Source organism: Cnephaeus nilssonii (genome assembly GCF_951640355.1).
Source record: "Cnephaeus nilssonii genome assembly, chromosome: 22".
Classification (NCBI taxonomy): domain Eukaryota; kingdom Metazoa; phylum Chordata; class Mammalia; order Chiroptera; family Vespertilionidae; genus Cnephaeus; species Cnephaeus nilssonii.
In genome coordinates, this window is record NC_137093.1 from 24,378,357 (window position 1) to 24,391,985 (window position 13,629).

Below are 13,629 nucleotides of genomic sequence, written 5' to 3' on the forward strand. Positions count from 1 at the left end.
ACTATTACCGGTGTTTCCCTAGCCAAGTTTCCGATCTATGAAATGAAGCAGTTGTACTTACCCCACAGGAAGGTTGTGAAGATTAAATACGACCTTGTACAGTGCCTGGCACCAGGGAAAAGTTTCTTTTCCCCTTTCCAGTCTGGTGCAGACAAGCGGTAAATACTGCAATAATTCAGAAGGAAAACGCCACTGTGGGATAAGTAAGAGAAAGTTTCCCAGAGATCCTGAGGTTTAACTAGCGGTGAATACACTCTGGAATTTGTGCTGTTAAGGTGGGGCTCTGCTTAGGTGGCATCGAAGGCCTTCAAAGCTGTGAACAACCAGGCAGCACTTACCCAGAAGCACTCTCACACACAGTCCTGGGGCAGTGGGTCCAGATGGGATTTCTTCTTCCTTTTTGCTTTAACTACCATGCATTCCTTCCCTCCTCTCATATTGCAGAAGTACAGAAATCTCCACCTGCCACCCTTCCCCAGTGCTACCTCAGCGCCAAGATGAGTACTTTTATTGACAAGTAGGGGCCCCTGAGCACGAATAAGATCAAGCCAGTCCACGGGTTTCTATTTGTCTATGCTGTACTATCAGCTAGTCATCCTTCTTGCTCTATTTTTCCTTCACAGCAGTAAACAGATGGTTTAATTAGTTAATCTTGATTACCCTAGTTATTTCTAATCATGGTAATTCACTGAAATTCAGTTAAGTAGTAACTCAATTTATAAGAGTAGCTACATCCACCATCATTTGGCAAAAGTTAACAACCAACAGGCAAATGGGTAGAAAGGTATGACTATCAGCCAGCACTCTCCCAGAGAAATAATAAGCTATTGTTTAATAAATACGCACACACAATGGGGAAAAAGACTGCAATATTACAACCTGAAACAATGTAAAATTCACGTTATTTCTAAAAACTAAAGCTATCCTACAATTTTAAATAATCATAATTGATAAAGAAAAATCAGTGCTAGTTACAAAGGTAAAAATTGCAAATAAAGAGGGAGTAAAAATTGTACTCCAAGTTCCTAAAAGTTTGGAAATTAGGTAAAGTCATAGTGTCAAACTACCGTTGTGCCTGATATAAAATTGGTTAGGCGTTCCTACAGCCAACACTTGAGCCTAAACATAATAGCCGATCATGTAATGTAGCAATGCTTTTCAAGTTTACACTTGGAAAAATGGATAATTGGAAGAAAATTCAGTATTTAACTCACCTCTAAGTCTCAACTGATGCCCTTCATTCCCTGTAAAAGTCCTGTCAACTAGAGAGTTATTACTTCTTGGAGCAAGATGGCCTTTTAGAAGACACGGCAACCTGAGAAGCTATCCACTGCCTGCTGCCTAGCCCAGCACTCTTAGAAGGCCAACGTTAAATCGCTTAAGATTCCTCTGAAGCCCACAGCTAGAAATCTGGGTAAGGGTAGGGATTTTTTAAAAACCCATTCGAGTAAATTTAGATCATGCATACTGAATTTGTCTCTTGATTTGGAAATGGCATATATCACTTCCTGGATATTAAGTTAAACGTCTCTAGTCATGGCCATTAAACTGGGAGAATCTGGAATGGAACTCTACCCAGAGAACAAATGTGAAAATAAGATAATTATGAATCATTTTCTTATAGAAGAAAGTCAGACTCATTCTTCATTTTAATTGACATGCAAGACAATCTACAAAACAGTCTGACGCCCATGCAGAACCATGCAATGGGTTACTTGTGGGGCTGTTACACTAATCCTCTACCTGCAAGCAACAACTAGCACCTAGACAGATTCGTTCCTAAGTAAAATCCTGTTGGTGGGAAATCTGCTCGGGGCAGGTTTAAGTTTCTATGCTCCTCTTCTCCTGTCAAATTAGCTACAATAACCTGCCATCGACACATTAATCCTTCTGTAAAGGTTTGTCATTTAGTTTAACAAATGCCTTTAAAATGCATTATATTTCTACAGCAATTTAAATGATTACCTGGACATTGCTTTTCTTACTTCCCTGAATAAAATTAGGATATGCTCTTTATTAGAAAGCAACTACTTGGCATCGCCATTGTTCTCTGGTGTCCTGCTTTCCAAAATATAACTATTAAAAGGCCAGGAGCATAAGCTTGGGTGAAGGGAGCATGTTCCGTTTTTACTAAGACTAAATTTAAACTAGAAACGCCCACTTAACATGAATTTTTGTACTGCTTCAAGTCTCAAAAGAGAACAATACAATCCCCAAAGACTCACTCACTTGTCTCTTTTAAGAGTTATCAGAATAGCATTATGCCGAAAGTGACAGTCTGGCTCTGTTCTGTTTGCTAATGCAACACAGACTTGCTGGCCAACTGCAACTGGCTGTAAGTCCTTATCGCAAATAAAACTATTTTTGTGCCATTTCTATTTTTCACTTAAACGTCATCAGCTCTTCCAGACTCAAGCCCTGTCAAGCGTTCTGTTGCCAAGACTCTGCCTGTCAGAAAGGTCAGCACCCAGTACCTTCCAGTTGGGTCCCAGAGGGCCTCTCTTGGTCTTGGCTGACTGGAACAATGCTGGGTCTTCATCAGCTTTGTAGTCCTGCAAAGCAAAACAAAGTCAGAAGCGGAGAAGAAAACCCGAGAAAATTCTTTAACTTTGTCAGAACAGCGCTTTGCAGCTACTAGTACACCCGACAGCAACTCATTAGGCTTATTGTGCTTCTGTATAAAATAGAAGTAGAAAAACACTTCTATATGACATTAAGTTTTCATTTTGGTTCTCTCTGTTTTAAACGTTTGCCTTAAGGCAAAATGACTACATAATAAAAGGTAACAGAAGTCTTGACTAGCTGTCTACTGGTTTATCGGAGAGCTATCTCCAAGAACAAATCTTCCAACATTTTCCCATAGTTCCAGCATTTTGATATATATATAATCACATTCAAGAAATAAAACATGCCCAGTTTTAAACATCCAGTTTTATCAATACCCATAGATGATGACACAGAACTAACCCCCCTCCTAGAGAGCAACTGCTGTAACTGGAAACACAGATCAGAAGTATTGATTCCGTGGCATTTCCCATGTCTTCCATGGTTGGGTCTGTGGTGGATGCCTCAACCAGAATCATCCTCTCCGAACCCTAGTCCACGGAGAGCCATGGGATACACATACTGTGCCTTCCTCATGGAAGAGGTACCTCTCACAGCCATAGGAGAAAAGGGAGGGGTCTATGACTCCTTAGGGCAGTGGTTCTCAACCTTTCTAATGCCGAGACCCTTTAATCCAGTTCCTCATGTTGTGGTGACCCCCAACCATAAAATTATTTTCGGTGCTACTTCATAACTGTAATTTTGCTACTGTTAATGAATCGTAATGTAAATATCTGTGTTTTCCGATGGTCTGAGGCTCTACAGCAGCGGTTCTCTACAGTCGCAACCCACATGTTGAGAACCGCTAGCAGGGTCACCTAAGACCATCGGAAAACACAGATATTTACATTACGATTCATAACAGTAGCGAAATTACAGTTATGAAGTAGCAACGAAAATAATTTTATGGTTGGGGGTCACCACAACATGAGGAGCTGTATTAAAGGGCCGCGGCATTAGGAAGGTTGAGAACCACTGCCTTAGGGGCACCGCTCTAACATTTAGGTTTTATGCAAGGCTCTAGTGTGTGTAAATTCGATTGCCCTTAATTTACTCTTCCCAATAGAACAGGGAAAACGAACGAAGTAAATCTTTTTAAACCTGTTTGCTTTACAAAAGTTCTGTTGTCATTACACACATATATGCGCACAATCTATAGGAAGAAATAAAAACTACCTTTGAAGAGCTAAAGTTCAGGTGTAGAGGAGCTGTAATAGTGACAGTGAACAGGTCAGTTGGTCAACTGAAAATACTACCAGGAAAGAGCCCTCCCCTCTCAAGCAGAACTCTGGAACCAGGAGTCCTTCACTGCACTGGTGGCGGGACCACACACTTTGGGGGACGTGCCCAGATAAGTCAATATGACAAATCGTTGTTCTAGAGATAAGCACTGAACATATTCCAAAGCACAACACAAACTTTCACAAATCAATGAAAACATGCTGAGAAGCAGCCAATCAAGACTCAAAAGCTAGCCCTGGCCGGTGTAGCTCAGTGGATTCCTGGTCAGGGCAACCAATCCATGAGTTTCTCTCACATCCATCTTTCTCTCTACCTGCCTCCCTCTCTTCCATTCTTTCTAAAAATCAATGAAAAAAAAAATTTTGGGGGTGAGGATTAACAACAACACTCAACAGCTATTCAGTAAGTGCCTATGACATAATAATTCCTAAAGAGAAAGTTATAAATGTGAGGTTCAGGTAAAAAAACAAAACTTTAAAGATAGCTGGGTAAATGTACAACCCTGACCTCGAAGCCTGTTTAAAGGTTGTCTAAGAAGCTATAAAAAGGCCCAACAATCAGCTAAAATTACTACACAAGCAAACTGAGCAGGCCACACAGGGTCTTACTGCTTAAAATATGCAATGTGGTATAGCCACAGGCATTAGGTCAGTCAGTGTTACCTAGGAATGACAAACAGGGGTGAGCCGACTGCAAGGGGCCGGACAACTGGGGTTACTTCATGTGTCTGGGCACATCAGCAGAAGTTCAATTACCGTCGGCAAATATGAATTCTGAAACTCCTATTTAGAACCACACCCTGAAAATTAACAACTTCACTGCTGACTGAGGAAAGAATCAATGGCACAGGCTTGGTCTCCCAAGACCTGGATTCACAGTGAGAAACGGGCCATAGTGCTAACATAAATAATCATGGAACTCCACAGGGCACTTTCCTCTAGGTCAGAGGCTTAGAATTAAAACCCAGAGACAAGCTCCCTTTTCTCCACAATTGAACACATTTAACATCATATCAAATAATCACTTTTAACATCATCTCCCTCAATCAAGGTCTATTTATTCATTAGCTACCACGTAGGAGGAGGTAGTACACAGGATGCTAAGAAGCAGAGCAAGGGGTAGGGAGAGCCAGTACCTGGTTCTGGCTCCTAGCAAGTCACAGTCTAGCTGGGAGGAAGACAGAGAGGCAAACAAAGAAAAGGCACCTGAAAGCCAGGGAGGACCCGCTAACTGCCAACCGAGAATGCAGAATTAGTCAGAACTGAAACCACCCGACGCCAGCCAAGGAAATGTATTTTTTAAATTACGTTTAAAAGTAGAAAACTCATATTGCTATGGTGCATTGTGTTAAAATGATTTATGCTTAAATTTTAATTATCTGTACAATGGCCAGAGGCTTGGCTAGTGTTTCATTACATTTGAAGGAAAATACTTTCTTTTTTCTTTTTCACTGAGTGTGACCTCACTGTGGGCATAATGCTCACATTTTGTTTTTCTTTCAAAATCTAAAATGTTATAGAGCCCACTATGAGTTGAACAGCAAATACCACATTTCCTAAACTTCAGAGAGGTGCTCCATTAAGAATGAAAGCATTCAGCCCTGACCGGTGTGGCTCAGTGGATAGAGCGTCGGCCTGCGGACTGAAGGGTCCCGGGTTCGATTCCCGGTCAAGGGCATGTACCTGGGTTGCGGGCACATCCCCAGTGGGGGGCGTGCAGGAGGCAGCTGGTGGATGTTTCTCTCTCATCCATGTTTCTAACTCTCCCTCTCCCTTCCTCTCTGTAAAAAAATCAATAAAAAAAATATATTAAAAAAAAAAAAAAGAAGGAAAGCATTCAGCCAATAAACATGCTATAACTGGAAGACAAATCCTGATTTTGAATATAATAAAATATGAGGTCAAGGGGGCAGAATCTTAGAATTGATGAAGTGAATGGAGACTGCAGGACTACTTCTGCAGATTCTACACTTGTCCACTCCAACAGAGAAAAAAACGCACCCCAAAATCCACAGCACAGAGTGTACACAAATGTCAGTAGGGTGAAAGGAAAAAACCCCACTAAGGGTAGTACATAAACCAAGAAACAACCGATTTAAGAAAAGTGAAACTGGTCTAAATTGTGGCCAGCATAAATTATTTTCATGTGGAGGGAGGTCAATTAACGGAGAAGGTGCCTCGCCCAGGAGATGGCCCTAAGCATGACTATGGCCCCAGTGAAGGTGACAGTGTGAGTGGATGGGTTACATGGACTTCTTGGACAATGCCCCTCTCCTTCCTAAACCCAGCTCCACACCTGGGTGATGACGTCAGGTTTTCCACACCCGTCTGACATGGATTAATTAACTGAAGAACATGAAATAACACTTTAAAACTTCACTCTGGACCTAACGCATATACTGTTCCACAAAGTGTATTTTTAAGCCTTCACTTTTAGTGCTGGTTGTTCACTGGATGCTGTTCTGCAATATGGACTCACAGAATTATACAGGGGAAATAAACCTGGAAGATAAATCTCACTTTACAGATGAGGATGCAACAGTCCAACAAGGAGATGATATGGCTCACCTAGGACTTCAACACAAGGCTTCTTAGCCTGTCCTGGGCTCATCCTGGCACTTACACAGGAGAGGGGCAAAGAGTGTCCACAAATACCAGATAAGCAAAATCACATTTCAAAAACACAAAAAAAGGAGCAGCATCAGAAACCGAAGTGAATTTCCCTACAAGAAATGAGTGTATGCATATAAAATACTACATACACATATATCTCTAAAGCGTTGTCTTTTTCCCTCTCCGCTTTTTTCTCTGGAATATAAAGCAGCAGATATTAAAGATATACTGGAAATGTAACAAAACCCAATTATTAACAATAGCACCTTAACCTTGACAGATGAGAATAATGCATCTTGTCAAAACCTAGGAATTTTTTTGTGCTTTTTTGTTAGTTTGAACACGTAAATGTTTAATCAGCTGAATTAAGTAGCAAGATATTAAAAAGCAGGAAGCAGGTGTAGTTTTAACAACCTCAGTTTGGTATTTCTGTAACAAACATTTAATTTGTTGAAGAGTATCTTATTTGCTGCATTTTATTCTTGGGTATCTAGTTTGGTCTTTCTGTATTTGAAAACTGGCCGATTTATATCCGTATCACAACGAACAAATATATTCTTTCATGTATGACAGTTTCAGCATAGAGAATGCAACCTCAGCTACCAATTATAGCTGCAAATGAGCAATAGTGTGGAATGAGACAGCCTGCTGGCTTTGTTAGTATTCTGTCTCCTCTGGGGTCCCATGGGGAAAGGGAGGCTCTGATGAAGAGAAGCCCTTGGCTCATGGTTTATTGTGCTTGCCACCAGCTGCAGACTTCTCATCTCATTAGTTCTTTTAGAATACAGTGGGTGAAGACAGCTGTAGCCTACTTGAGTCTTCAGCTCCTGGGTATTCTGAAGGCTGAATTTGCTATGCACTTTCTGTAATCCTTGGGAAAAAAAGAAAGCAAATTCACTAGGCCAAGGAAATGTATTTGTAAAATGAGTTTTAAAATCATGTTTAAAGGTAGAAAAATCTTATTGCTAAGGTGCATTGTGTTTAAAATTTTTTATGATCAAATTTTAATTATCTGTAGAATGCCCAAAGGCCTGGCCAGGATAAGGGCTTAGTAAAACCATCATTATCAAGTTAGGTGTGATGTCCCTAGACACTGCTCGCTCCACTAATACCAGTGCCTGAACCACCGAAAACACACTGGTATCAACATTACGTGGATTTGGATTAGTGTTAACACAACTCCATTTAATTGAAAACTCTTAAGTAAAAAAGGAGGCAAGAAAGTCAAGACACCCTTTGGAGAACACATAAAACATGGAAAATAAATGGATTACTGAGTCTCCAAGCTGGAGCCACAGAATACATTTATTCAATTCTTATAAATACCTGTTTTCTGTCACTGGAATACAAAAGTTGTGCTGCCTCCTGGGTATGCATCTGTTACTCACTACAGTTCTCAATAGAAACTCTCAACAGAAACCAGATTCATTTTGAAGACAAAGAATATTAGTTTTATGAATCTTTAAGCATAGTGGCTATCCCCCAAAATACAAGTGCAAAATCTGTGCTGAGCCAACCTAAATATCCGTGAGTCCAGATTTAACTCATGACTATGAATGGGAAGTGAGTAGAAGGTGAAGGAAGGGTAGGCTGGTAGGATTGTCTTGACAGCTTGTGGAAAAAAATCAAAATAAACTCCAGACACCAGAAACTGCCTAAAGAACCATGAATGGGTTCCCACCGGTGAGGCTTAATGGAAATAAGGAAAAGTGTGCCCAAACACATCATTACCAACTCCTGGACATCTGCTTATTAAAGAGCACCCGCCCTCCCAAAAAAAAAAAAAAAAAAAAAAAAGAGGAACAATTCTACAGGGTCAACACAAAACTTGAGAGAGATATTAGGATTCTGCAGCCTGCCGTAAAGTGCTTCCCTTTAGCGTAGCATGATTAATTAGGTGTCTATTCAAATAGCTCCAAGATAATCACTAAGTTTAAAATGCACAGGTACTGCTGCTCAATTTAGCCAAGCTTATTTCCTCTCAGCACATCCTCAAAGTAAAGGCCAGGATGGGAGAAAGGCTGCATTAAATTCGAAGGTAAATAGCAAACATCATTTATCAGCACTGCCCTGCATTTTTCAGTATTGCGGCACATAGAAAACAAGGGATTCCTGGATCCTATCACCACTGACCCTAGTGCATAACTAACTGGAGTTGACAAAATGCAAGCCAGACCCCAAAGGGGAAGCCTATTAATAAAAAAAATGTTGGCATTACATTTTGCAATAGCAAGTAACAGCGGTGTTAAGAGAAATAACATTTACTAACTTGTTTAAGAAACCCATTTGAACAGTTATTTTCAAATAAGCAGCTTTCTTTTCTATTTTTAATTACATCTCCCCAGTGACTCCTCACCGATTCAGGTTCCCACAGAGTGCCATTAATATAGTATAAGTAAATCTCATTAATTCAGGTCCTACCACCTTGGAATACATAATAATTTGGACAGGGGCTGGACTGAAGTTTATCTTTGCATGATCTATGAAAAAAGGATTTGCTACACAAATTAATAGAGTAACAAGATCTCAGGAGGGCTGTTTAAACAGTTCAGAAGTGTTTTAGAGCAATTCAGAAGCATTCATTTGCATATAATTATTATGCTAATTACAAATCATTCTTATCTATTCATTAAAGCAGATTCCCAAAGGACCACTAATTGTCAATAACTTGTTGGCCTAGTTTCTGTTACTGAATGTACCTCAGAGGAACAAAACTGCATTAAAAAATATTCTCTAATTCAGCCCTCTCATTAATCCTTACTGGCTTTCCACCAATGAATCCTAAAAGCTGAATTTTAAACTGCATTGAGAACTGAGAAATACAATCAGACCTACACACCCAAACAGAACACTTTCTTATAATGTTTCTAATCTCACAGAGACCCGGCATAGAGACCTGGGGTAGGGAGGAGTGGGAGGGGGGTTAGCATGGTAGACAGGGAAGGGGGGCAGAAGCTGTCAACAGAGCTCTATGGTAAAAGGTGGCCACAGCCTAGAGCACGGCTAGGCTAGAGCGCAGCCAGGCCAGTCGCCTGCCTCTTCCATTCTTTCTCATTTTATCCATATCACAGCCAGAGACCACCAACTGTCATGTTTATCAAGGCAGACCTCCAAAGCCTTTGGATGTTTACAAATTAATAGAGAGAGAAAGATAGCGGGATTTCACCTACGAAAAGAGGTTGCAACCAAAAGTCATATTCCACAACCCAGGAGGAAAACCAAATAGTTGATGGGCAGATGAAGCAAAAGGGAGAAAGTCCCTGAAGGATAGGAAAGGGGGTCCTGGAAAGCCTAAGGCTGGTGGGCTGCTCTTCAGGGAAGGTGGGGCTACTGGTCTGGATAAGGCTGTGTTTGATGAAAATATATTCAATATTTATTACTGTAACACTATACTTATTACTACATATTTATATATTTATTATAGCACTTAAAAATGAAGGTAAACAATCAACTCCAATGAAATAAATTTTAACATATTAACAAGTCAATTTTGCTAAAGGTGCTTATTAAACATTATTTATTTTAGCCCTGGCTGGTTTGGCTCAGTGGATAGAGCGTTGGCCTATGGACTCAAGGGTCCTGGGTTCAATTTCGGTCAAGGGCACATGCCCAGGCTGCGGGCTCAATCCCCAGTAGGGGGCATGCAGAGGCAGCCGATCAATGATTCCCTCTCATCATTGATGTTTCTATCTCTCTCTCCCTCCCTCCCTCTCGAAATCAATAAAAATATATTAAAAAAAAAAACAAAACAAAACATTATTTTAAAATTAAATCGCAATTGCCTGAAAAATGTAACATGTTTAAGAAAGTTTTGACACAAAATGCATTTATTTCCTTAAATGAAAGTAGACTGTAGAACATATTACAACAAACTCCTTACACTAAAATGGGGGGAAGGGGTGTCCTATTTAAAATTCACAGGGTGAGCCCTCCCCAGTAAAATGTCCATGTTGGTTCATTATCTGGACTTCAGACAAAGATGCTCCCAAGTTCCAGGACCCCATGTAACCCAGAGCACTCATTTAACAAACATCAAATAGGATATAACTACGGGGGCGGGGGGGGGGGGGGGGGCCGCGGGATTGAACATCATTTTTTTTCCCCCAGCAAGAGCAAAATCTGATAAGAAGCACCATTCTTGCTACTATTTTTGGAGAACTTACTTCAGAAGAGCTCTCCGCAGGCTAACCTCAATACTTTACTGCAAAAATGTGATGCAATTTACAGTTCATCATTGATAAGACTCAAGTACCTGAAGTGATCTCAGCCCAGAGAGCCTTGCCTAGAAAAGAGTTTACATGGTTGAAAAAGTGAGTTCTTTACAAAAGCGAATTATAAGGAATTCACTTTAAGGAGCCATTTTCATGAATTTCTTTAAACATATTTGCCATTAGCTGCTCACAAAAAAACATTTTCTAACTCTTACCAGAAAGTTTTCTCCCCCAGCCAGGAACTGGAGCAATTCTACCAAACATCCAGCCACTTCTACCACCCTCCCTACTGTTCTACTTAAGTTAATAATGGGTTCAAGGTCCTAGTGAAAAGGTACTTTGTGCAAAATATACTCATACATACAGATTTTTAAGAGACATTTATAAATCCTTGCTCAGACTTAAGCAAGCATGAAATAAGCAATATGTTATTACCCCACAAGAGGGCACTGCTATCCAACTGTCTTCAAATATATGAGAGAGTCTCTAACTCCACTACTGGATGCAAATATTGTAAGTAATCTCAAAGTACTTGACCATGTAAGGCAGCAGAAATGGGAAACATTTTTACATTTCTTTTTTTTTTTTTTAAAGATGCTAACATTTATTTATATCTTCTTTGAGGATGGGGGGGAAAAAACCTCTATAACTACTACAAAAAGAATCTTGACAATGGTTTGCTTCACAGCATAGCAAAGGCAAATGTGAAGAGCATTTGATGAGTGAAAATTTCTTAAGCAAAAGCAAAATCTTTGCTACCTCAAAACTTATATTTGAGTTTTGTTTTGTTCCTGAGTTCAAGGAGGCTCCTATTTACAAGTTAGGAGCTGGTTCACAATTCACACTTTAATAAAGTTACACATACACTTTAATTAAAAAAAGAAAAAAAAACTTTGGGGGCTCTCACACATACACCAGAGACAAGTTACAAACTTTTAAGATAGAAATGAATGGCTAGGTTCATCTTAATGGCAAAAGGAAGAGGCACTCTACTGGACTGAGTGTCTGCTCACGCCAAAGAGCACCGAAGAAGCATTTGGCAACCGCGGGCTCTCCTCGGGCTTGCTGGGTCTCAGCCACAGACTTAATAAACAAAAGCTCTTTTCAGGGCTGAAGCCTGGGTTGCCACTGCACAGCTCCGAGAAGCAGAAAGCCCTTCTTAGGAAGTAAAAGGCAGCAGTTGGAACAAAAGTAACATCTAAAATGCAGCAGCATTTTGAAAGCTGTGAGAGAACAAACTAGACCATTTAAGGTTATCATCTACCGAAGGTTAATTCGAAAGACCTATTAGGTTCGCCCATTAAAACAAGGTCATTTTCATAGCTCAAAAGCTGACAAATATTAACAATTTCACATAGTCTGATCTAATACTTAACTTTTTCCAGCCTGATTTCATCATGCTTTTAATTTTAAAGAGAGAAAAAAAATTAATCTTATAAAGATGATTTAGAAAGCATATTTAGAAAGCACATTTCTTTAAAATTATGAAGTTATTTCTGAAGGCAGTGCAGTAAAGCATATGTTGTCAAGACTATCTACTCAGATGTAGAACATCTGGGCACTGCCTCACAGAATGTCTGATCAAAAGAAAAGATATGCCCGAATCCTTCCTAGAGCACAGAAAACAGCTCTGTGTAAGGTGTGACCACAACTTCATGCCTAAAAAACTAAACCGTTTCATCAGCTTTCCGAGGCTGACGTTTGGGAAAAGTATCTTTAAAATGAGCAATAACTTTAAAATAATACGCACTCGTGATTTAAAACAATTAAAAAGTCTCAGATTTTTCAGCTCTCAAATACTGAAAACCGCTAAATGAATGGATAGGTATCTTATGTGTTCACTTTCAGAAAATCAGTTACTGCTTCTAATATACAAAAAATGTGCACACACTTCAACAGCGGATAGCTCAATTTTGAAAATGAAATGTATTTTAATAAACACTGCCTTTATAATGATTCAATGTGTGTGTTATACATTTTTTGGGGACACCCTATTATTTCTGCTCTCAACTAAAATGGGGCCTTGTTCTCTCTACCAAAACATACTCACCAAACAAATGGATCATAATCAAAGAACAAATGGTCAAGGCTAGAAATAAAAAGCACAAACTATAAAAGCCAGTTCATTTCCTTTGACATCGCAACCCTTAAAAAGGTGAGTGTGACACTTCTACAAGTGGCTATGATACCGCTGTGATTAACCTAGTTATTAATAATAGGAAAGGAGCAGAGGGAGGGCCAGATATTATAGGCATGTCATTTGGGCAGCTTCGCCAGGAAGCTACAACTCCCAACAAAAGGGAGATAGAGGCATGACCAGTAAAGTTGCTGTCAATCACACCTGAGAACAAAGGTCATTGGCTAGAATGGACATGGCCACTGAAAGGGCGCGTAATTAGAGATATTTAATCCCCTAAACAAGAGTTCCCTTTCTTGTGCTCTTACTGCACTTGGGACTTGCGTGACTCTGGGCTTGTAGGGCTCCCTTGCGTTAACCTGCATCCCACGCAATGGACTAATGGACTGCAACTCACCTGGTGATGAATTGGACCCGGCTGCAATATGGAATGGAAACTAGACACTGGCTCTCATCCTCCCGTGGGGGCTTCCGGAAATGCTTACTTATTCCAGCAGTATCCCAAGAACCCCACTTCCGCTGATAACAGATATATGTGCACCTGAGATGAACCCACCAATCCTATTATTGTCTTTTGATATATAATTACTATACCTAATAAAGTACAAGATTCCAACCCCCCAGCTCTAGTTAGCCTTTGAACACAGACTTTAGCCGCAGCCAGGAGCCCAACACTGACTGGCAGTTACCAGTCGTGAGGGGGAAAAACCCTTTGGAGGAGAGGCACTCAGCACTGCTGTACTACATAAGCAACATGTGGAACAAACCAACTCCCAAGTCACTTAGAAACACTTTAACTGTTCACTGATTAAGAATCTTGCAC

General features: G+C 40.2%; 1 protein-coding gene across 2 annotated transcripts in view; it reads right to left on the reverse strand.

The window, feature by feature from the left end:
* Nucleotides 1-13,629, reverse strand: part of PITPNB (phosphatidylinositol transfer protein beta) — a 60,032-nt gene that overhangs the window by 19,017 nt on the left and 27,386 nt on the right. For both annotated transcript variants that reach the window (XM_079762784.1, XM_079762785.1), the window contains exon 8: nt 2,475-2,552. In XM_079762784.1, coding sequence (XP_079618910.1) covers nt 2,475-2,552 — 78 coding nt within the window. The remainder of the gene's footprint in view (nt 1-2,474; nt 2,553-13,629) is intronic.